Raw genomic sequence first — 25,719 nt, 5'->3', positions numbered from 1 at the left:
TGTATTATTGTTCTCTCTGCTCTTATTTATAAAAGTGAACATCAGTTTTTGCATGCCCACATCAGACATAAGTTGTACAGGATTAAATATACAGTTGCACTATGAAACTAAGTATGAACACTCACGTCTGCCCCCTGATTCTCCCCAAGTTCTGGTATACTGCTGGTGTTTTCCATCATGAATACTGATGTGATATACTTATTCAGTTCTTTCACCATTTTGTTGTTCCCCATTACTATTTCTCTAGCTCATTTTCTAGCAATCCGATATCCACTCTTGATACCTTAAAATAGCTCTTGCAATTTTTTTAATGTTATTAGCTACTAACACTCTTAGTTCAGTTTCTTTTCACTTTTTACTTCTTTAGTTAACCTCCACTGGTTATCTAAAGGCTTCCCAATCCACTGGCTTTCGACTAATCTTCACCACGTTGTACACTTTTTTTCTTTTGATTTTATGCTGTCCTTGACTTCCCTTGTCAGCCATGGTTGCCTCATTCTCCCCCTTAGAATTTTCTTCTTCTTTCTTGGGATGAATTTCTGCTGTGTCTTCTGAATTACTCCCAGAAACTCCTGCCATTGCTGCTCCACTATCTTCCCTGCTAAGCTCCACTTCCAGTCAACTCTGGCCAGTTCCTTCTTTATGTCCTTACAGTTACTTTATTCAATGGTAATACCATTACACCTGATTCCAGCTTCTTCCTCTCAGAATTCACCCTGCAGTTTATCATATTATGGTCATTGCACCCTTGGGTTTTCTTCACCTTAAAATTCTGAATCAAGTCAATCTCATGCACATTACCATATCCATAATTGCCTGCCCTCTAATGGGCTCCGAAGAAAAACACCTTGTAGACATTACATAAATACCTTGTTTTGAGATGTGCTGCTAACCTGACAATCCCAGTCCATGTGCATATTGAACTGCCCCATGATTATTGTTAAAGTTACATTTTTTACATAGCTTTCATATTTCCTGAATTATTTTCTTCCCCACATCTTGACTACTAACTGGGAGGCTTGTACACAACATCCAGCAGAATCTTTTTACCCACACAGACTCTAAACCTTCCGACTCGATAATCACTTCTTACTATCAATTTAGTTTCATTTCTTCCTAAAGGTAAATATGAGCTTATAGCACACATTAAAATTGGTAGGTATGATGTGTGGGTGTTAGAGATGTAGCTGCAAGGAATCAAGAGCTTGGAACTAAACATCCAAGGATGCATATCCTATCAAAAGGACAGGTAACTGGGCAGAGGGAGAAAATTTAGGAAAAAATGAAACTAAATTGATCAAGAGTCCAGGGCAAATCCATAACCACAGCTTGAGGAAAATGATGAGAAGGGAGGTAGTCAATGCAAGACCTGGGTGTTGTACTTAAAGGACTCCTGCACGAAACGTCAATTTTCCTGTACCTCGGATGCTGCCTGACCTGCTGCGCATTTCCAGCACCACTCTAATCTTGATTCTAATCTCCAGCATCTGCAGTCCTCACTTTTGCCTTGTTATACTTAAATGCTGTGGTTATGGATTTGCCCTGGACTCTAGTCACAGCACAATTTAGGTGGAGCCCGTCCCATCAGAATCATTCCCATCTTCAAAGTATTGATACTATCGTCCCATGAATTTGAACCTGTTTCGGTTATTCCAATCTTTGAGTCACGTGTTTATGTCTTTGATCTTATTGACCTTGTGCCAATTAGCTCATAGTTCAGGTAGTAATCCTTTTTTGGTTTTCATGTCTAATTTAGTCCCTTGTTGTGTATAATCCCTCAATCGGACCTCTTTCCTCTTTCTACTACGACAACTGGGTCTTTCCCCTCCCACTCCAAGTTTCTCTGCAACTCGGATGATAACCCGAACCTGAACACTAAGGTAGGCAACAAGCCTTTGGGTCTCTCAATCCAGGCCACAGATAATGATGATTAGATTAGATTACTTACAGTGTGGAAACAGGCCCTTCGGCCCAACAAGTTCACACCGACCCACGGAAGCGCAACCCACCCATGCCCCTACATTTACCCCTTATCTAACACCACGGGCAATTTAGCATGGCCAATTCACCTGACCCGCACATCTTTGGACTGTGAGAGGAAACCGGAGCACCCAGGGGAAACCCACGCAGACACGGGGAGAATGTGCAAACTCCACACAGTCAGTCGCCTGAGTCGGGAATTGAACCCGGGTCTCTGGCGCTGTGAGGCAGCAGTGCTAACCACTGTGCCACCGTGCGGCCCGCTATGTCCTTACTTATCCTATCTGCAAATACAAATGATTTCTCTTTTCTCCCTGCCTCTTGAATGGCTTCCTGTCCCCAGTGCTGTGGTCAGTTTGCTCATCCTTCCTACAGCACCCACTCTCATCCAGAACAAGAAGCAAAATTCTCAAACCCTTCAGCACTACCTCCTGGATCAGTCTACCTTATGAATTCATAGTCACACTGTCCTGCCCCTGACCACCGAGTGAATTTGAGGTAATTAATCTAAAGAAAGTGACTAACCCCTGAAACATAGCGGCAGGTAACTCTCCCCATCGCCAACGTGTTGCAGTGTTCAAAGCTCGGACTCCAGCTCGTCGACTCTGAGCCAGACTTCCTCATCAACAAACAAACAAATCACTTCGAACCACAATGGGGTCCATCAGCTGCCACATCAGGCAGCAGTAATGTGTTGCTTGTCCTGCAACTCTATTTATTTACTTAGCTCTTAATTTGAATTTTAAAAATTTCCAGCTGATCTTTCAGTTTATAACTTGTCAATATTTTCCCTATTTCCAAACTGTAAGTAGCCAGAATAGCAGCTATCAGCGACCAGTGATGTCACTGTTTTACGCTGAGTTCCTGACTCTGAGTTTCAATCTATCCTGTTTAAAAAAAAACTCCTTGCAAGCTGAGCTGGAAAAAAGCAAGCAAAAAGCACCTTGTTCCCCACTGCACCAAATTTCCATGCTACTTCTAAATTCCTCAAACTGTTCACTTGCTCAGATTCGTGCCTCACTCCAGATATGATCTCTGATTCCTGACCATGTGAAACTTCCTCGCTGTGTGCTTTCAACGGGCCCTCCCTTAAGTAGCCCTACCCTCTTCCCATATGTTTGCAGCAATCAACTTCACGCTAACTGGCCTATTGGTGTGTGTTTTCTGGGTGCCTTCCTTCTTGAATGGAAAGATTATATTTTGTATAATCCAATCTGCTTCAATCTTTCCAGGATCGAGTGAATTTTGTAAAATTCACAGCAATCCACCTACTGCCTCATTGGCAAACTCTTTTAAGATCCTAAAACAAAGTGCAGCTAAAGCCAGGGACTTATTAGCCTGCAATTGTGTTAGTATGTTCAATGCTGAGCACTGTAAGGAATAAATTAAAAGAGCTGCAAGCACAGATTCAAATTAGGATGCAATGATATTGTAACCATTACTGAGAGACATTGCTGCAGGATAGTCAGGATTGGGAACTAAACCTACAAGGTTATAAGTTTTAGAGGAGGAATAGAGAAACTGGCAGAGGAGGTGGAGTAGAAATTAGTGATGAGCAATAGAATCACTAGGGAGCATGTAATGAAGGGAAAGCACTCCAGTGGAACTGAGGAACTTGAAAGGAACTGAAACCATCAATGTTTTATATAGACCACTTCGTAGCAGCTTAGAAGTGTTACATTGTATAAATATTGAAATTGGGCAAATATGTCAAAAAGGCAGGGCTGTATTAATGGGGCATTTTAATCTTGACATAGACTGGGAAACAAAAAAAAGCCTGCCAGAAAGGTGGTGAATTTCTAGAGTGTGCTCAGTAGTTTCCTTTAGCAAATGTCTTAGATGCAACAGGGGACAAGTAATACTGTATCTGGTAATGAGCAATAAGCTTGATTTAACTAGTGACTTAGTTGTTTGTCAGAGGGTTCATAGCATGATTGGGTTTCATGTAATGTTTGTAAGAGACTAGCACAGATTGGATACTAGGACATTGATTTTAAGTCAAGCAGAGACTGTCCACAGTAAACTGGAAAAAGGTAAGTTCTCGGAAAAACAACTGAGGAACATTGGAGGGGTTTCAAAGAAAAATGTAATAGTATTCAAAAATAGTCTGTACCCTTGAGAGGAAAAGCTCCACCTCACTCAAAAAAAAACTATGGATATCTAAGGAGATGGGCAACAGCATAACATTAAAAGAAAGGACTTATGAAAACAGAAAGAGAAATACAGATCCCACAGAATGAGGCAAATTCAAAAACCAACAAAAGTCCACAAAGTGGCTTCTAAGAGAGGCTAACAAGGGTGATGAAAGGAAATTTGAAAGGGGCATAAAAGACAAAAAGAGATTTTATGTTGTATAAAAGGAAATATGATGGCTTAAAGTACTGTTGGCCCACTGAGGACCAACTATGGGGATATGGTCAATGATGGAAAATCATTTGCTTCAGTACTCAAAGCAGATAAGGAGGATAGCTTGCCAGCAGTCCCAAAGTTAACAAGAGAATCATAAAATTAGCCGAAGTAAATAATCAGGAATGGGGAAATTAGTGGAACTGACGAGCAACATATGCCCATGGTCTGATAGTTTCTGTCCACGGGTTTTAAAGGATGTTGGAGAACACATTACCAATAGCTTAACCATAATCTTTCAGAGTTCCATCCAGAGTTACATCTCTCGATTGGAAAGTTGCTCATGTCACTCTGCCCTTTAAGAAGGGTGACAGAGGGAAACCATATATTTACTGTCCAGTTAGCCTGACATCTGTTTTGGGGCAATTGTTAGTGTATACGATCAAGGATAGGCTAACTGATCAGTGTGAAAGGTTTCAGTTAATCAGGGAGAGTCAGCATTGATTCATGAAAGGTATATCATACGTGACAAACTTTAGAGTTTCTTTGACGAGATGATAAAGGTGGACAGAGGTAAGTCAAGTAAATAGATGCTGGACTTGGAGAAGGCTTTTAATAATTTAAATTAAAATCTCAGATAGACTAATTTTTAATAAGCAAGAGTATCTGGGGATGTGAGTACAAGGTAGACATATGTAGTTAGGCCACAGATCAGCCATGACCTTATTGAATGGCAGAGCAGGCTCGAGGGGCTGAATGGCCTACTCCTGTCCTCCTGAATGTAGTTCCACAAAGTTCCTCACTACCTAATTCATAGCTATGACTGGAATTTGTTCTGTATCCTCTATAGCAAACACAAAGTAAAATGGTTTTTCATTTCATTATTACACAAATATACAAACAAGGAACAAAACTATGCTATCAGGAGATCAAATGTTAAGGAAAACGTACAGTTAATGACAAGATCTTGAATAACATTGATGTAAAGAGGGATCTTGGGGTTCAAGTCTATAGCTCCCTGAAAGTAACCACGCAAGTAGATAAGATGGTAAAGAAGGCTTTTGGCCTGCTTACCTTTTATTGGTTGGGGAATTGAGTATAAGAGTCAGAATGACACCTTACAGCTTTATAAGACATTGGTTATACTTAGAATATTGTGTTCAATTCTGGTTGCCACAGAACAGGAAGGATGTGGAGGCTTTGAAAAGTGTACAGAAGAGGTTTACCAAGATATTAGAGGATATGAACTATAAGGAGAGGCTAGAAAAATGCAGTTGTTTTCTCTGGCCTGGTTGAGGCTGAAGGGAAACTTGAGAGAAATCTGTAACATTGAGATACATAGATAGGCTTTATGGTCAAGGTCTTTTTTTCCTAGAGTTGAATCACCTAAAACTAGGGGGTATGCATTTAAGGTGAGAGAGGGAAAGTTCAGAAGAGATGTGCGGTGCAAAGTTTTTTTTTACACAATGTAGGATAAGTATGTAAGTTAGCTCAATGAGCTGGACGATTTGTTTTCAGACATTTTATCACCATACTAGGTAATATCATTAATGAGAGTCTCTGGTGAAGTGCTGGTGATATGTCCTGCCTACTTTATAAGTCTTGTATAAATGTGGTAGGAGTCAGGAACGAGCTGCCTGGGGAGGTGATGGAGGTAGATAAGATGGGAGCATTTGAGGGACTTTATTAGATAAGGATATGAATATGCAAGGAATGAAGGGCAAGCAGAAGGGATTCGTTTGATTTGGCATCACATTCAGCACAACATCATCAGCTGAACAGACTGTTCCTCTGCTGTTACAGTTCTATATTCTATGTTCTAATGTTTGTTTACAGTAGTGGTGTACTTGTTCTAAGTATTCTGAAGTATCACCTTAAATATCTGTCACTGCTTCTGTATTGATCTATCTGTAGCCTGGAGTCCTAGTTCACTTTAGGTAGCTCAGCTTCCATGCCCATGTGGTTGTTTTTATTTAAGTTTTAAATATTAGTCTTAAACCGACTTTCCTTGCTTTCCAAATGAATGTTCAAACATATTAAGGTTGCTGCTATCTAGAGGTGTGCTTTACTCTGATGTCACCAGTTAATGCTGTTACAGTCTGAGTTTTGCTCAGTCTTTGTGTTGTTCAAGTATAGCGAACAGGGAAACCACTTTTAAAATACAGTTCTACTGAGGTATGCTAACTATTTATTACTGAACCAGGAATTCAGCATCATGAACCAATAATTGAGAGATATAACTGCAAATCCCAGAAGGCAGTAGGAGGAATTTAAATTTGATTAATTAAACAAACACAGAAATAACCATAAGGCTACCAACTATTATAGAAATCCATCTGATTCATTCATGGCCTTTGAAGAAAGAAATCTTCTTGTCTGGTCTGGCTTACATGTGGCTTCAGACCCACAACACTATCCTTGGCTTTTAACCTTCCTATGAAAATGTCTAATCAATCAATTGGTTCTTGCAGCATGTTGTGAGCATTTATATTAAGAACACAGTCATGTATCATGAGGGGCATGATGTGGTGAATGGCTAAGGTCTTTTCCCCAAGGTGGGGGAGTCCAAAACTAGAGGTTAAAGGTGAGAGGGGAATGATATAAAAGGGCTCTCTCGGGCAATCTTTTCACGCAGAGGGTGGTGCACATGTGGAATGAGCTGCCAGAGGAATTGGTGGAGACTGGTACAATTACAACATTTTAAAAGGCATCTGGATGCGTACATGAGTAGGAAGAGTTTAAAGGGATACGGGCCAAATGGCAAAAGGGACGGGATTGGTTTAGGATATCTGGTCAACATGGGCCTGTTTCCATGCTGTACAACTCTGACTCTTTGTAGACTGCCTCTCATTGACCTTATCATTGACCGAGCCAAGTCAAGTTTGAAAAATCTTCCTCCATAACATTTTTAGACATTTTGGATGCAATCCTTGGGTTTGATCTTTCGACCTGGCAGAGCAGACCCATTAGAATGACTGCAGAACGCCTCTAGGGGCTCTACAGTTAATCTGTCTGAAATTAATAAGCAGCAGACGGAGGATCAAACCTATCATCTTATAACCTGGATGACTGCAAACTAATGCACTATCCTTAACCCATCTCATCTTACTGTCACATCAACACCTCTATGTGAATCCTCACCAAGCAGACAGCTCAATCCATCTTAAAAACATCCACATCATTCCGAAAACAAAATCTCTTGGACCATAAGCTGTGGCAGCAGAAGTATGCCATTCAGTCCATCCAACATTCAGTGAATTCCTGACTGATCTGATAACCTTCCATTCAAATCTTTAAAATATTATTTGGAACAAGCTTTCAATTGCTGCTTCTAACTCGCCTTACATAGGTTAATAGAATTGCTCCCATTTTTCCTTCCACGGTGTGATTTCTTGAGCTACTTCCTAGGTTGAAAAAATTTATGGGTAAATTGATGTTGTTACTATTGCATGCATTTACAATTTATCCACACTGGAGAAACCAACTTGTCTTTGAACATCATTTGTATCGTTGAAATATTTTCTGATCCGTAATTTCAAATCTAATCAAAGTGATAAACATTTCTAGGCCTTCCTTAATGCTCCTTTATTGATGATGGCATTCTTTTTGATCTGACTTAAAAGGTGTAAATTTTCCAATATTTGTGAATTCATTGTGTAAAATGGGCTCATCAATCAGTCCTGATCTGGAGATCTGCAAAGAAATCTCTCCTTGTTTTGTTTTTATTTTGATGTGATGTTAATGTAAGTTTCCATGCTGACACCAACTGAAGAGATATCTTTCTTCATTGTGATCAGGTGGAATGAAGGAGCAAGACCTCATGTGCATTAAACTTCATGGAGTGAATCGAATAGGACTGAAGAAGATCATTGATTTTATTTATACTGCAAAGCTTTCCCTGAACATGGACAACCTGCAAGATACTTTGGAAGCAGCCAGTTTTCTGCAGATTTTACCTGTTTTGGACTTCTGTAAAGTATTTCTTATCTCTGGGGTAAGATTTTTTGTTGGATTTTTTTAGTGTTAAACATTCCATCATCCACATTCACTTACATGGATGGACACTCACACACTCACACACACACACTCACACTATCTCCATAGCCATGACTGCCTATTAGTATGCAAGACTCCCTGCCTGACTGGTGGAAAGACTCCAGTTTGTGAAAGTACATTAGTGGGCTCACTCCATTTACTCTCTGGAAAGTTGTGTACCTAGAAATTGTCCCTAAGTGGGGCAAGAAAAGACATGTTTAACATGGGAAATTGTGAAAAAAATGATTCAACTGAAGAACATGTTGCAAAAGGGTAGCGAGAGCTTTACTTTGTTATATCTACCTTGGAAATGACACTGGGTGGCTGAATGAGAGATGCTTTCTATTCCTCAGCACCAGTATCCCTCATCCTGATAAGAATGAAGGAAACATTAGGAAAAGAAAGAATAGCTTTTGATCCAGATGTTTAATATTGAACTTGTTATTTCTGTAGGTTTCCCTTGAAAATTGTGTCGAGGTTGGACGAATTGCAAATACTTACAACTTGACAGAAGTAGATAAATATGTGAATAACTTCATTCTGAAGAACTTCACTGCACTGCTAAGTACTGGTGAATTTGTGAAACTCCCATTTGAGCGACTTGCCTTTGTGCTTTCAAGCAACAGCCTCAAAAACTGCACTGAACTTGAACTTTTCAAGTCTGCCTGTCGTTGGTTGCGATATGAGGATTCACGGATGGATTTTGCCTCAAAGATAATGAAGAACATTAGGTTTCCTCTGATGTCACCACAGGAATTAATTAATCATGTTCAAACGGTGGACTTCATGAGAACGGACAATGTTTGTGTCAATCTGCTACTAGAAGCCAGTAACTATCAGATGATGCCCTACATGCAGCCTGTTATGCAGTCTGAAAGAACCTGTATCCGTTCAGATAACACACACTTAGTAACCTTGGGTGGAGTGCTAAGGCAACAGCTAGTTGTGAGCAAAGAGTTAAGATTATATGACGAAAAGGCCCATGAATGGAAATCGCTCGCTCCAATGGATGCACCAAGGTACCAGCATGGCATTGCAGTGATTGGAAACTTCCTTTACGTTGTAGGTGGGCAGAGCAATTATGACACAAAAGGAAAGACTGCCGTTGACACCGTGTTCAGATACGATCCTCGGTACAACAAATGGATGCAAGTAGCATCTTTAAATGAAAAGCGTACTTTCTTCCACCTAAGTGCCCTGAAAGGCCATCTTTATGCAGTTGGTGGTAGAAATGCAGCTGGAGAATTAGGTAGGTGTTTTTTTTTCTTTAATGTTAATTCTAATCAGATTCTTGTACCTAAATAAGTAGGAAAATGTGTGATTATGACAGTTCTCACCTGCCCTTTTGAACCAGAAGATTAAAAAAATCCAAAAAGGCACAGTCCCACACCATGTGATGGCCACATTCTTACCTGATAAACAGAGTGGGCAAGAAATCCATTGGATTGCCAAATGTGATGATAAGGATCTCTAATTTCTAATCCACTTACAAATAAATTGCAGTGATGCTAATTTGCTGCAAAATTAGATAATGATATATTGAAATGGTAATAGTTTGCTTCAGATAGTCAACAGATGATTGAAACTGCCTGGAAGTTTCCATCAGTTGCTAAAAATGGACCAACACATATAGGCTTCAAACAATGGACACTTCACCTGATCGATTCTCACCCAGTCATTAAAAGCAGATGAAAGAGATGGATAGTACTCACTCTTCAGCTCCAAGAATTAGCTGTGTCAAGCTTTAATGAAGTGTAAAAGATTTATTAGAGTGTCTTGTGTAGTCTCTTTGTTTAATGTATTATGAAGCTTTTGTAATTAGATTGAATATTAATTTAAGCAGCTGGTGCCTTTTGCCCAATATTGGTAACTCCCAATGAAAAACATGAGTAGTGTAATTGACTTAGACAAAACTGGGTATAATTGGTGAGGTTTTGAAATCTGAAAGTCCGTCTGAATAAACATGCCCTCACGTTTTCAGTGCAATGGGTCTGAGCAGCATCAACTTGTTTCCAGAATAGGGCATGCATGTAACTGCTTTTGTGGAAAATATATTAACACTCAGTCCTTTTGAGAGGCATGAATGGTATTGCTTTGGAACTGTTGTCCACCCTCAAGCTGGCTGGTTTCTTTGTTACTAACCACCAATAATGCCAAGGCCCCAAACATGGTGAGGAATTTCGCTAAATGTACCATCGAGTCTTTTGAGATTTAAGCTGCCATGATGTTCAGTACATTGACCTCTTCCAAATGAGTGATCAACAAATTCAGTAGATTGTTGACCTATACTATCAAACTAGTGGAGTGAAAGTTTGGGAAAATTCTTGATCAGACTGTAACATACTCTGGTCAGACTGTCCTTGCAAGGTTGTCAAGATTTGCGATTCAAGCATTGGAGCCAATGAAAAAACTAACCACGAAATCTAGAGGGTTGAATTACGAGGAAAGGCAGGAGAAATGTCAATCATCAGTGTGCAAATGGTATTATAAATGGATATAAAAGTTGTTGAAAATTGTAAATCCACAAAATACTTGAAATTAAATCGTAGACTTCAGAAAAATAGTTCAAATTCATAGTTAGTTGAGGACTGACAGCACAGCATTCAGAAAATGATAAACAATAATAAAAACAAGTTGCTTTCATGAAGGATCCTTTAAACAGGAAAGCAGTCAAGAGGCTGAATAGTGCCTACTCCTATTTCATATATATTTACGTTCACAGAAATGTAATCAAACTGAAGTGTGCAGTAATTGAACGGAGGAGACATTAAGGAGGAGTGTTTAAAAACTTGGCTTGATAGGTGGGCTTTAAGTAGCATTTTAAACAAGCAGAGGTAGCTGAAGGAGCAGAGGGGGTTTACGGTGTGGGGCTTACCAAGTAAAATGACATGGTTACCAATGATGGAGCAAAAACAAGGCAGACTTGGAAGAACATAGAATCCTAGATATTTTCTACAACTCTAGAAGGTGAGGTCATGCAGTAATTAACCATGAATTTTAAAAAAGTGTGGTGTGGTGTGGTTAATTAATAATGAATATACATTACTTTGTACAGGGATGATGGGTAGATAGGACTTGGTATGGGATATGATGTGGATAGTATAATTTGAAGTGAGTTGAAATTTATGGAGGAAGGAGGGATTAGCTTTTTGCAATCAAGTCTAGAGTGAGAAAGCATGGGTGAGCATTCCAGTGGCTTATGGACTAAGGCAAGGCATTGTTGAAAAGGTGAAAACTGTTATCCTGTTGAGTGGAGAAGATATGAAGAGGACGGTATAGCATTACAGCTGTGCTGAGGAAGGATATCCCTGGAAATACATCCAGGGAAGATATTTGGGTGGAACTGAGAAATAAGAAAGGGATGATCACCTTATTGGGATTGTATTATAGTCAAGAGGGAAATTGAGAAACAAACTTGTAAGGAGATCTCAGCTATCTGTAAGAATAATAAGGTGGTTATGGTCAGGGATTTTAACTTTCCAAACATGGAATGGGCCTGCCTTAGTGTTAAAGGTTTAGATGGAGAAGAATTTGTTAAGTGTGTACGAGAAAATTTTCTGATTCAGTATGTGGATGTACCTCCTAGAGAAGGTGCAAAACTTGACCTACTCTTGGGGAAATAAGGCAGGGCAGACGACTGAGGTGTCAGTGGGGGAGCACTTTGGGGCCAGCGACCATAATTCTATTAGATTTAAAATAGTGATGAAAAAGGATAGGCCAGATCTAAAAGTTGAAGTTCTAAATTGGAGAAAGACCAATTTTGACAGTATTAGACAAGAACTTTCAAAAGTTGATTGCGGGCAGATGTTCTCAGGTAAAGATACGGCTGGAAAATGGAAAGCCTTTAGGAATGAGATAACGAGAATCCAGAGAGAGTATATTCCTGTCAGGGTGAAAGGAAAGGCTGGTAGGTATAGGGAATGCTGGATGACTAAAGAAATTGAGGGTTTCGTTAAGAAAAAGAAGGAAGCATGTGTAAGGTATAGACAGGATAGATCGAGTGAATAAAGGTAGTAGGAGCATACTGAAGAGGGAAATCAGGAGGGCAAAAAGGGGACATAAGGTAGCTTTGGCAAATAGAATTAAGGAGAATCCAAAGGGTTTTTACAAATACAGTAAGGACAAAAGGATAACTGGGGAGAGAATAGGGCCCCTCAAAGATCCTGATGAAGGGCTTATGCCCGAAACGTCGAATTTCCTGTTCCTTGGATGCTGCCTGACCTGCTGCGATTTTCCAACAACACATTTTCAGCTCTGATCTCCAGCATCTGCAGACCTCACTTTCTCCCCTCAAAGATCAGCAAGGCGACCTTTGTGTGGAGCCGCGGAAAATGGGGGAGGTACTAAATGAGTATTTTGCATCGATATTTACTGTGGAAAAGGATATTGAAGATGTAGAATGTAGGGAAATAGATGGTGACATCTTGCAAAATGTCCAAATTATAGAGAAGGAAGCACTAGATGTCTTGAAACGCATAAAGGTGGATAAATCCCCAGGACCTGATCAGATGTACCCTAGAACTCTGTGGGAAGCCAGGGAAGTGATTGCTGGGCCTCTTGCTGAGATATTTGTATCAACGATAGTCACTGATGAGGTGCTGGAAGACTGGAGGTTGGCAAACATGGTGCCACTGTTTAAGAAGGGTGGTAAGGACAAGTCAGGAAACTAGACCAGTGAGCCTGACCTTGGTGGTGGGCAAGTTGTTGGAGGGAATCCTGAGCGACAGGATATACATGTATTTGGAAAGGCAAGGACTGATTAGGGATGGTCAGCATGGCTTTGTGTGTGGGAAATCGTGTCTCACAAACTTGATTGAGTTTTTTGAAGAAGTAACAAAGAGGATTGATGAGGGCAGAGCAGTAGATGTGTTCTATATGGCCTTCAGTAAGGCGTTCAACAAGGTTTCCCGTGGGAGACTGATTAGCAAGGTTAGATTTCACGGAATAAAGGGAGATACAGAACTGGCTCAAAGGTTGAAGTCAGAGGGGGGTGGTGGAAGGTTGTTTTTCAGACTGGAGGCCTGTGACCAGTGAAGTGCCACAAGGATCGGTGCTGGGTCCTCTACTTTTTATCATTTGTATAAATTATTTGGATGCGAGCATAAGAGGTACAGTTAGTAAGTTTGTAGATGACACCAAACTTGGAGGTGTAGTGGACAGTGAAGAAGGTTATCTCAGGTTACAACAGGATCTGGACCAGATGGGCCAATGGGTTGAGAAGTGGCAAATGGAGTTTAATTCAGATAAATGCAAGGTGCTGCATTTTGGAAAAGCAAACCTTAGCAAGACTTATACACTTAATGATAAGGTCCTAGGGAGTGTTGCTGAATAAAGAGACCTTGGAGTGCAGGTTCATAGCTTCTTGAATACGAAATCGCAGGTAGGATAGTGAAGAAGGCATTTGGTATGCTTTCTTTTGTTAGTCAGAGTATTGAGTACAGGAATTGTGAGGTCATGTTATGGTTGTACAGGACATTGTATACTGTTGGAATATTGTGTGCAATTTTGGTCTCCTTCCTATCGCAAAAAATGTTGTGAAACTTGAAAGGGTTCAGAAAAGATTTACCTGGATGTTGCCAGGGTTGGAGGATTTGAGCTACAGGGAGAGGCTGAACAGGCTGGGGCTGTTTTCCCTGGAGCTGAGGGGTGACCTTATAGAGGTCTACAAAATTGAGGTGCTTGAATAGGGTAAATAGGCAAAGTCTTTTCCCTGAGGTGGGGGAGTCCAGAACTAGAGGGCATAGGTTTAGGGTGAGAGGGGAAAGATATAAAAGAGACCTAAGAGGCAACATTTTCACGCAGAGGGTGGTATGTGTGTGCAATGAGCTGCCAGGGGAAATGATGGAGGCTGGTAGAATTGCAACATTGAAGAGATGGGTATATGAATAGGAAGGGTTTAGAAAGATATGGGCCAGGTGCTGGCAGGTGGAACTAGATTAGGTTGGGATATCTAGTTGGCATGGACTAGTTGGACAGGAGGGTCTGTATATGCTGTACATCTCAATGACTCTATGACAGCTTGGGTCTTGTGGTGAAAATAAGCATGGATTTTATTGAGGCTAACAGATTTAAGGAATTTGGAGGGACGATCAGAATTTGCAAGTGTAAGGGGTAATAAGAGTCACCATCTCCTTTTCTCACACTAAAGCATGTGTTTGCAACTGTTTCTGTAGCTTAAGGGATGCCACTGCATGAAGCATGGCTGGCTGATCAGAACACATTTTTTTTCCTTTCTTATTGCCTGCCATTAGTGTATCAGAAGGGTTTACAGATTAAGAATCAATCTGTTTAGATTAGATTAGATTACTTAGTGTGGAACCATGCCCTTCGGCCCAACAAGTCCACACCAACCCACTGAAGCTCAACCACCCAGACCCATTCTCCTACATTTACCCCTTCACCTAACACTGCGGGTAATTTTGCATGGCCAATTCACATAGCCTGCACATTTTTGGACTGTGAGAGGAAACCAGAGCACCCGGAGGAAACCCACACAGACACGGGGAGAATGTGCAAACTCCACACACAGTCGCCTGAGGCAGAATTGAACCCACGTCTCTGGCGCTGTGAGGCAGCAGTGCTAACCACTGTGCCACCTTACGAATGCAATCTTTCATCATCCAATTATGGGGTGGAGCTAACAGTGGACCCTCTAGCTCAGTTATAAACTCACCCACAACATCACAAAACCTTGCTATCACCACCAGAGTGTTTATTATGGAACAGACAACATGGAAAGATTTCATTAATGGAACTAAGTGACACCAGTGCAAATCATCCAGAATAAATGACATGAGAGGGACCCATTCAGAAGTAAATGGATTATCTGGCAAAAACCACAGGGGAGGCACTGGGTCTTGGTGTCAATCCACTGGTGGGATCAATGGGAATTATGGTGGATAGAATGATCGAGACAAGAAGGAGGCTAGCGAGGTTATCCCTCAGTGGATATGCTGACCAGGGAAATAAGTGAGAGAATGGAATGGGACAGTTGAGATTGCCTCAAAATGAGCAGTAATGACTTCTCAAGAGCCCTTTGGAAAATACTGTGAACTTGACCAAGATGCCATCAAGCCTAAAATGACAGTCAGAGAACAGGAGTATTGATGAATCCATCAAAAGGAAAGCGAAACCTAAAGTGATGGGGACGTTTTGAAGTTTTTAAACAGGAAGAGAAGCAACACTAGGTTTGGATCTGGATGGGTACTCATTGGTTTTCATATTGCATCATGCAGGAGAGAACTGGGGAATTTAAGTATTTGATGAATTTAGGGTAACAGAGCAGAGGTGGAACAGTTCGATACATGGAAGTAAGTGAGGCTACAAAATGAACATTTTTCATCTGTTTTTACTAAGGAAGAAGATGTTGCCAAAGTCATTGAGTGAGCAGATGGTTGAGATGCTAGTTGGGCATAAAAATGGATGAAGAGGAGGTGTTGACAAAAGACTGGCTGAACACGGAGTTGATAAATCACTGGGACAAATGGAATATATCCAGTGAGGCTTTGGGAAGTACAGGAACTTACAGAGGCATCTTCCAATCCTCCACTGGAGAATTGTCAATAATATACACTTATTCATAAAAGTGTCTAAGGATAGACCCTGGCAACTCTCGGCCCATCAGTTCAACCTAAGTGGTGCAAAGCTTTTAGAAATAACAATTCTAAGAGAAAATGAACTGTCACTTGCACAAATGTATATGAATTAAGTAAAGCCAGTCAGGTTTTCTGATGATGCAATAGAATGTGTTGATGAAGGGTGTGTATGAGGTCTCCCAAAAGACATTGGTCATACTGCTGTATAACAGATCTACTAACAAAGCTGAATCTCATGGAATATAACAATGGTAGTTTGGACACTCATTTAGATGAATGACACGAACTGCAGAGTTGCGGTGAACAGCTGAAGAAGGGTCACTGGACTTGGGTTTTTGGGTTCTTGGGTTTTTTTGTGTGAGCAGTGATTGGCTGCTTTTCAGACAGGAGAGAATACAATGGGGTTCCCGTGGTCACTGTTTTTCCTGATCTGTATTTAAGACTTAGACTCAAGTGTACAGGGCACAACTTCACAAATTTGCAGAGAACACAAAACATGGGAGTATTGTGAAAATTAAGGAGGAGTGATTGTCTTCAGGAGAACACAGGCTGATTGAATGAATGGTAAATAGGTAAAAATGAATTTAGAAAAGTGTAAAGTGATACAGTTGGGGAAGAAGAAAGAGGACTAGTAATATATGAGGAGTATGCAGGTGTAGGGAGAGGTGGTGGTACATGTGGACAAATCATTAAAAAAGACAGGTTGAGAAAGTGGTTAAAAACACTTTTGGGGTCATGAGCTTTAGAAATAGAGGCATAAAGTATAAAAGCAAGATACTTAGTATGAATCTTTATAAAACACTCAGTTGAAGTATTAAGTTAAATTGTGAGCACCATAGCCCAGGAACAATGGGAAGACGTTTGGTAGGGTGTAGAAAAATTTTATGAAGTAGGTATTAGGGGTGAGGGATTCTGAGAGAAATGCCCTCTGAATGGCATAAGCTAAATTTGCTCCTGCAAAGGACCAGTTTTGATTCAACAGGCCAGACATGCCACAGTGTTGGCAGATAAAAGAGCAATTGTATTTTCACAGTGATTGAATGCCTTGGTAGATTTTTTTTGCTCTTCACTGAAAATCTGGTTACTCTTAAATAATGTTTCCAGTTTCTTGAGTCAGAGTACCTTGTTTTACCCCAATATGTATTGCACTAGGTATTTCCTCCTTGTTTATATTCTCTCACCATTACTGCGTTTCATACTGTTGCATTTTCCTTGGATCAGCAAGAAAGTATTTGTTTGTTATCCATCTTTCTTTGGACATAGCTAACACTGAAGGCAATAGTCATAACTGATGTCAGAGTTTTATTTTGTGATCTGAGCAACATTGATATACAAGAATTGCTGCTGCACTGTCCAGAGTGTTTTATAAACTTCAAACTATTGTCATTTACATCACTTATCAGTTTTCCTCAGAAGTTATTCAGACAGGCATTGGGAATATGTTTTATTAAATGCAAGCAAGGTCATTCCGCGGTTCAGTCTTAACCCCTTTAATCCTGGCTACCGTTAGTGCAAAGGATTGTTCACACATCTTTAGCTGCTATTTTGGCCACTTCCCTTTGTATCTGTTTTGGAAATGGGAAGCATATTTAAAACAAGAGAAGTTCCAAAGCAGCCTTGGCAAGTATATTTATAAAAGTCACTATTTACCATTCCCTCAGTGTGTTTGTACAGCAATTGGAACATTCATGTGAAACACTTTGCTTTGGAGTCAGCTTGATACCTGTTTTGGTTTGAAATCAAATTCTTGCAGCACAAGTGCATTCATGGTTAATCTTGTTTTGGGGGAGAAATACCATTCCTTGTTGGCAGATATTTACTGTGGCAGTTGAATCTAATTATACCCATAGCTCAGATTACAAAATAGTAGGTTTCTCCATTAGCTTAGGCACAGTTGCCAAGAATCATTTTGGATGTTGTTTGTTTTCATTAAACTGGAACTTCTTTGAGAGGGGGCATTCCCATAAGCATTCCTTGTGATAACAATCTACATGTAGATTCTTTTATCTATATTTTCTTCAGGCTTTTATAGGTGAGATCATACTCTTGAGTATGTTAATTGCAAAATGTAAAACCCACTCACAGCTATTTCTTGAATTTTGATTTGGTGCAGAACATACAATAAAATGGTCTCCTTATGTTTATGCAAGTTAAGACATACTGCTCTTAATTTCATCAAGAATGTGGTGCTGGAAAAGCACAGCAGGTCAGGCAGCATCTGAGGAGCAGGAAGATTGATGTTTCGGGTGAAAGCCCTTAGTATTCAATCATACTGTACTTTCTCCTTCTTTATTGCCCTCCAAATGGAATTTATATGTTGATACCAAATGCAGAAACTTTAGCATATTATACATGTTATAATCTTAAAATGCTATTAGAACTACAATTGAATTGAGAGGGCTGATTGAGTAGTCCCATTGAGCAGCAGGGGTCACGGAGATCACTTCATGGAGAAACTGTAGGACTGCAGACAATAATATTCCATCCCATGATTTCTCAAGCACCATGTCGCATTGCTGTCTTCTGTAAGAACTTGCTTATCGATGTTGAAACAGCCTACTTTCAAAGGACATTTGTCTCTGGTGGACGAATGAATCCAGTGTATTGTCTGGACGAAGGTTGCAGTGTTACATTTACTGGCGCAGTTGTCAGCAGCCTTGGGGAGGCAACAACTTGATGGAAGCATAGATGGCTCCCTCCCAACCCCAAGCGTGGTTTTCAGCTAAGCTGATGGAGTTCAACAGCAAACGGGATTCAAGGTGCTGCCCCAGTGAGAGGGAAATTGAAAACACTACTATGCCATAAGCAAAGGTTAGCTAGTCATTGTTAGAAATCCATGAGAAAGACTTGAAAGGAAGCTGAAAAGATAAGAATGATTGATTGTGGGGATAGGGGGATGGAGTGAGATGTACTGATGGAATTTAGCCATAGTTTCACTGGAAAAGAGAGGGGAAACTGGTGAAATGAATGCAACTTTAGAACTGAAAAGTGATGAAGTGGGAGTCCTCATGGCACAACGATATTTTCCCTACTCCTGGAGCAGGATGCCTGGGTTCAAGTCCCAGCTGTTCCAGAGGAATGTAATAATACCTTTGAACAAGTTGCTTGGGAAAATAGGTTTAAATTAAATAAGTGATTAATTAGGGCTCTTGGGGTATAGTGGTAGTGTCCTTGCTCCTGAGCCAGGAGGCCTGGCTTCAAGTCTCACCTGCTCCAGAAGTGTACAATAACATCTCTAAACATGTTGATTAGGAAACATCATATAGGTAGTTATGTCCATTGTTTCATAGAAACAATTTGAAAAAATAAAAATGGTTAAGTTTTGCTGGTCATGACATGCTGTTTCGCCTTCCTCAGAACAGTAGAACCAAAGGACACTGCCTCCAATAGAAAGAGGTGAGCTTAAATGTAATCTGGTGTAAACGGTATTTCAGTGAGCGTGTGGACAATCTGTGGCACAGGCTCCCTTAGGAGATGGTAGAAGCACATTACATTGATTCAATCAAGTTAAAATGTAATAGTCCAGTTTCAGAAAGTAACATTTTTTGGATGCAGTTAAAGTGATTTTACAGCTATTCTGTCAGAATCGGTTTGAGAAGAACAGCTTACTTCGTACCTAGAACTCCAGACCACTGGAATTATCCTTGCTTCATGTCTGGTTTTGTTGTGGATTAATGAAGAGACTGATAATCATGATTATTCAACAACTCCTCCATCATTGTAGCATGTATCATTATATCAGATGGAATGTGAACCAGCTGGATTGTAGTCTTTTTTTTCCCCCAACAATTCCTATGTTCTGAGAAAAGACAAGAAAATCTGTTCAAATTGCGAGTAGTTTGACCTTAATTATTTCAAATACAAATTAACCGATTTTACTTGTACCTCATTTTTATCAAAAAGCTATGGAAAAACATACACTCAACGAATTGAAATAATTGCTGAGTTGAGTGGAATATTAATAATGCATGAAGTAGCCCCCAATCTACAGTTAAGTATAGTGAGAGGGACAAGGGAAGAGAGAATTGTGTAACCTAGCCTGAGCACAGGAGGAATTTTACTTATCAGTACTGTCAGTACTTTTACATAAATACCTTATATGGCTCCAAAGCACCTTTTAAGACTGACCCATATCTCATAAGAATCTGTTGCTTTGAAACAAAGCCTTTTAATAATTGCACCAAGGGTGCCATCCGGTACTCAGCATTGACATTGGTTGATGCTTTTCATGATTTTTATTTTCCCATAACGCAAATCTTAGAAATGAGCCATCTTGTTATTATGTAGTGTAAAAGCAACTTAATTTACAATTTTAATTGACGTTAATGGTTGACTCTTAATGAGGTACACTGATATTTTAGAACTGAAATGATTACGTGGTGCTAACACTGTAGTGTGTTGTAAGACTCATGTTATAACTAAAATTCTGCAACTTTCAACAAGGTTTGCTTCCTGCTGGGGTTCATAACAATGGAATTTCCTCTAGATCGTACTGAAGTTTATGAACAATTACAGATACGTAATTATTCTCAGTTAGACAAACCTGCCATTATATATCAGGCTAGCGTTAACCATCAGCAGTATTTTCATGTGAAGATACCAAATAGTTGAAATCCATCTTGTACAGATTCCAAGAGACCAGGATTGTTAAACTGGCATTCAGAGTTAGAAATACACATTAAACATTCAAAGTATAAGCCACAGCAGATTCATTGTAGTTGGCAATTTACAGAAGTGTTAGAGAAGTCACAGTGAAGGAATTTCTGAGGAAGAATGGTGACATGGTGGAAAATAGCTCACAGAAATCTGAATAAGAGCATGCTTACAGGTTTATTTATTGAAAATAGAAAATGAGAAGGCTTGTTATTTCATAGAAACATGACAGTGGAGGCAGGCCATTCAGCCCATCAAGTCCACCCTCCGAACAGCATCCCACTGTACCGTATCTCTGTAACCTGTGTTTCCCAAGGTTAATCCACCTCGTCTGCACATCCCTGAACACTATGGGACAATTTAGCACGACTAATCCACTTAACCTGCACATCTTTGGACAGTGGGAGGAACCCAGAGCACCCAGAGGGAACCCAAGCAGACATGGTGAGAAAGTGCATACTCCACACGGTCATTCTCCCAAGGGTGGGATAAGTCCCTGGCGCTGTGAAGCAGCAGTGCTAACCACTGAGCCATCATGCTATTTAAATATGATATTGCAAAATTGTAATCTGAGCCAAAGCTTAGATTATTTGTTGAAATATCCTCAAACTAAACTCTTAATATGATACTAATTCCTAAGCAGAAATGCAAGCCTAAGTGAAATCCAGTACATCAGAATCATGTCATAAATGTCAATGCAGACAGTGAGTTGCAACTTGGCTTCCTGCAGTTGAATGCTGCTTCAGCATATCAGTCATATGCCTGTATAATGTTGTTTAACAAAACATTGCATAATGTTCTTTAAAAAATTTCACTCATGGGCTGTGAGCTCTGTTAACTGGGCCAACATTTATTGTCCATTTCGAATTTACCTTCAGAAGGTGGTAGTGAGCTGTCTTTTTGATACACTGCAGTCCATTTGCTGAAGATAAGTGCATAGTGCCATTGGGGAAAGAGTTACAGATTTTTCACCCAGCGACGCTGAAGGGATGGTGATATATTTCCAAGTCAGGATGGTGAATGACTTAGAGAGGAGCTTGCAGTTTGTGCAGTTCCCATGTATCTGCTATCCTGCTGTGAATAATATATAGTTCAGGGAATTTGGAGGCAGCATAGAAATTTGGCGCAGAGAGGATGAGGTGCTCTTTTGTAGTTAGTAAGGTCTTTTTACAGAATAAATTGAAGCCAGAATCGGGGACCCAGCACAAAAATAGATATCACAGCAAAACAGTAAGTCCATTGATTGGTAATAGCTCCTAATTTGACTATCTGTTTTAGGTTACTTATAGATTGAAGGAAAATAGGGAAAATATTTACAGATTACAACTAAAAGATGAGTAGGAAACTTGTAAAGATCAAATTACAAATTAAGTAAATAAAACAGAGATGCAGGACCAGAAGATGTGTTATAACTGCATGATGTTGGAGCTGGAGGAACCTTAATATGGTGACCGTGTCTTTAGCAAGTGTTGGTTGCTTGAGGAACTCCAGCTCAGAGTTGATGAGCTGGAGTCTGAGCTTTGAACACTGCGACACATCAGGGAGGGGGAAGAGTTGTGTTTGAGGAGGCAGTATGCACCCCTTAGATTAACTATCTCTAATTCCGTTCATGGTCAGGAACAGGAAGGTGTGACTGCAGGTGAAGCAGACAGCGGATCCAGGAGGTAGTGATACAGGAGCATCGCCCCTGAGCTTGTCTAACGGGTTTGAGATTCTTGCTTTGGAGGAGTGGGGGGGGGTGCAGGCAGTGATCGACCCAGTTGCTGTGTCCATGAAAGTTACAGTGGTGTAGGTGGAAAGAGGTTCTGCTGAGGGAATATGAACAGCTAAAGACTAAATTAAAAAGCAGAACCAAAAAGGTGGTAATCTCAGGATTACTATTTGAGCCATGAGCCAATTGGAAAAGGGTCAACAAGATTAAAGAGGTAAACATGTGATTCAAAGATTGATACAGGAAAAGCAAGTTTTGATTTCATAAGACTTTGGCAGCATTACTGGGGAAAGGAGGTAGCTGTTCCTATGGGACAGGCTCCCCCTGATTTATTCTAGGATGAGAGTCCAGGCAAATCACATAACTAGTGGTCTATATGGTGCTTTAAACTAAATAGGGGGGGGAAGTGCATTTAGTTGCATGGAAAATTATAGAAAAGTTATGAGAAGGGGCACTGTCAAAAGCAGGGTTGTGAAGGTGTTGTGCTTAACTACATGCAGTATGTGAAACGAAGTAAATGTCAAGTAGGTTGAAATTGGCATGTACGATGTTGCGAGTATCACAGAGGGGATTGGACTGGGAACTAAGTATCCAAGGATACGGGTCCTATCGTAAGGACAGGCAGATGGGCAGACAGGGAGGGAGTACCTTGTTAATAAGAAATGAAATTAAAGTGATAACGCAAAGCGTTTTGGAGTCAGAAGGTGTTGAATCCCTATGGGTAAAGTTGAGGAGCTTCAATGGAAAAAAGTCCCTGATGCAAATTAATCCCTAGATTAATTTAGGATATCTGGTTACCAGATATCCTAAATTAATCTAGTCCCATTTGCCAGCAATTGGCCCATATCCTTCTAAACCCTTCCTAGTCGTGTACCCAACATCCAGATGCCTTTTAAATGTTGTAATTGTACCAGCCTTCACTATTTCCTCTGGCAGTTCATTCCATATCCCCACCACCCTCCGCATGAAAACGTTGCCCCTTGGGTCCCTTTTTAAATCCTTCCCCTTTTACCTTAAACCTGTGCTGTCTAGTTTTGGACTCGCCCACTCTAAGAAAAGCACCTTGGCTGTTCACCCTATCCATGCCCCTCATTTCTTTTTATAAATCTCTACAAGGTCACCCCTCAGCCTCTGATGCTCCAGAGAAAACAGCCTTAGCCTATTCAACCTCTACCTATGGCTCAGACCCTCCAACCCCGGCAACATCCTTGTAAATCTTTTCTGAACCCTTTCAAGTTTAACAACATCTTTCTTATAGCAGGGAGATCAGAACTGAAGGCGGTGTTCCAAAAGTGGCCTAACTAATATACTGTACAGTGCAACATGACATTCCAATTCCTATACTCAATGCATTGACCAATAAAGGCAAGCATACCAAATGCCGTCTTCGCAATGCTGCCTACCTGCAACTCTTCATTCAAGGAACTATGAGCCCGCATTCCAAGGTCTGTTTGTTCGGCAACACTCCCCAGGACCTTACCATTAAATCTATAATTCGTACCCTGATTTGCCTAATCAAAATGCAACACCTCACATTTATCTAAATTAAGCTCCTTCTGCCACTCCTTGGCCCATCGACTCAAATGATCAAGGTCCCGTTGTACTCTGCGATATAACCACCTTCAATGTCCACTACATCACCAATTTTGGTGTCATCTGCAAAATTATTAACAATTGCTCTTATATTCATCCACATCATTTACATAAATGACAAAAATCAGTGGAGTCATCAATCCTTGCAGCACACCACTGGTCACAGGACTCCAGTCTGAACAACACCCCTCCACTACCACCTATCTTCAAACTTCCATCTAATTTTCTATCCAAATGGCTGATTCTCCCTGGATTTCATCTGATCTAACCTGGCTAACCGGTCTACCATGCAGAGCCTTGTTGAACGCCTTCCTAAAGTCAATATAGACAACGTCCACAGCTCTACTTCTTCATTCCACTTTGTCACTTCTTCAAAAAATCAAGTTAGTGAGACAATCTTCCCCATGCACAAAGCCTTGTTGACTACCCCAATCAGTCTTTGCCATTCTAAATACATGTAAATCCTGTCCCTTAGAATCCCCTCCAACAACTTATCACTGACATCAAGCTCAATGGTCGATAGTTTCCAGGCTTTTCCTAACCTCCTTTCTCAAATAGTTGCCACTCTCCAGTATTCTAGCACCTCACTCATGGCTATAAATGATACTAATATCTGAGCATAGGGCCCACCACATTTGGTAACGTGTAATAAGGCTGACCTGATTAGGGAGCTTAAGGTGAAGGAACCCCTAGGGGACATGACCATGAATATGATAGAATTCACCTTGCAGTTTGAGAGGGATCTGCTGAAATGGTATTGGAAGTGAATAAAGATAAGTTCAAAAACATGAGGGAGGAGCTGGCCCATTGATTGGAAGGGGAGCATAGCAGGGAAGACTGTGGGTCAGCTATGGCAGGACTTTCCAAGGGTAATTTGGGAAGCACACCAGAAACTCACCCCAAGGAATAAGAAAATACTAAGAGGACAAGACAACCGCAACTGATGAGGGAAGTCAGGGGCAGCATAAAAGCAAAAGAAAAAGCATACAACATGGTGACGATTAGTGGGAAGTCAGAGGTTTGGGAAGCCTTTAAAAACCAGCAGAGGAAAGCTTAAAAGAAATAAAATGGGATAAGATGAAATATGAGTTTGTTAGCTCGTAATATAAAAGAAGATTGCAAAAGGTTTTTAGATATACAAAGGTAAGAGAAAGTCTAGAATGGACTTTGGCCAATGGAAAGTGAGAGTGGAGAAGTAGTTTTAGGGAACAAAGTAAAGCTGGAGGAACTCTATAGGTACCTTGTCTCAGTCTTGTAGTGGAAGACATCAGTAGCATACCAGAACTTAAAGGGAGTCAGTGGTCAGAAATTAGTATAATATCTATCACTAAGGCAAAGGTGGAAAGATGGTGGGGACGCTGGAAGGTCTGAATATAGATAAATCACCTGGGTTGAGGAACCGCACTCCATTGTTGTGAAGGAAATGAGTGAGGAGATTGTTGAGGCAGTCATGGTGATCTTTCAGGAATCATTGGAATCTGGGAAGATCCAGCGTATGTTTAAAAGAATAATCCCAAGGATGAATGGCTTGAGAACTCTGGGTCTGTACTTGACGGAGTTTAGAAGGTTGAGGGGGAGATCTCAATGAAACTTGCTGAATACTGAGAGGCCTAGGTAGAGTGGACATGGAGAACATGTTTCCACTAGTAGGAGATACTAGGACCTGAGGGCCCAGCCTTAGAGCAAAGGGATGACCCTTTCGACCTGAGATGGGGGAGGCATTATTTCAGTCAGAGGGTGGTGAATCTGTGGAACGTCACAATGACTGTAAAGGCAAGTCATTGAGTGTATTGAAGACAGATTCTT

At 40.5% G+C, this 25,719-nt stretch overlaps 1 protein-coding gene across 6 annotated transcripts in view; it reads left to right on the top strand.

The window, feature by feature from the left end:
* Positions 1-25,719, top strand: part of klhl13 (kelch-like family member 13) — a 226,404-nt gene that overhangs the window by 183,043 nt on the left and 17,642 nt on the right. For all 6 annotated transcript variants that reach the window (XM_060832591.1, XM_060832587.1, XM_060832592.1 and 3 more), the window contains 2 exons: positions 8,124-8,320; positions 8,815-9,610. In XM_060832591.1, coding sequence (XP_060688574.1) covers positions 8,124-8,320; positions 8,815-9,610 — 993 coding nt within the window. The remainder of the gene's footprint in view (positions 1-8,123; positions 8,321-8,814; positions 9,611-25,719) is intronic.

Source organism: Hemiscyllium ocellatum, chromosome 11 (genome assembly GCF_020745735.1).
Source record: "Hemiscyllium ocellatum isolate sHemOce1 chromosome 11, sHemOce1.pat.X.cur, whole genome shotgun sequence".
Lineage (NCBI taxonomy): Eukaryota > Metazoa > Chordata > Chondrichthyes > Orectolobiformes > Hemiscylliidae > Hemiscyllium > Hemiscyllium ocellatum.
This window is presented reverse-complemented; position numbering and strand designations above follow the sequence as displayed.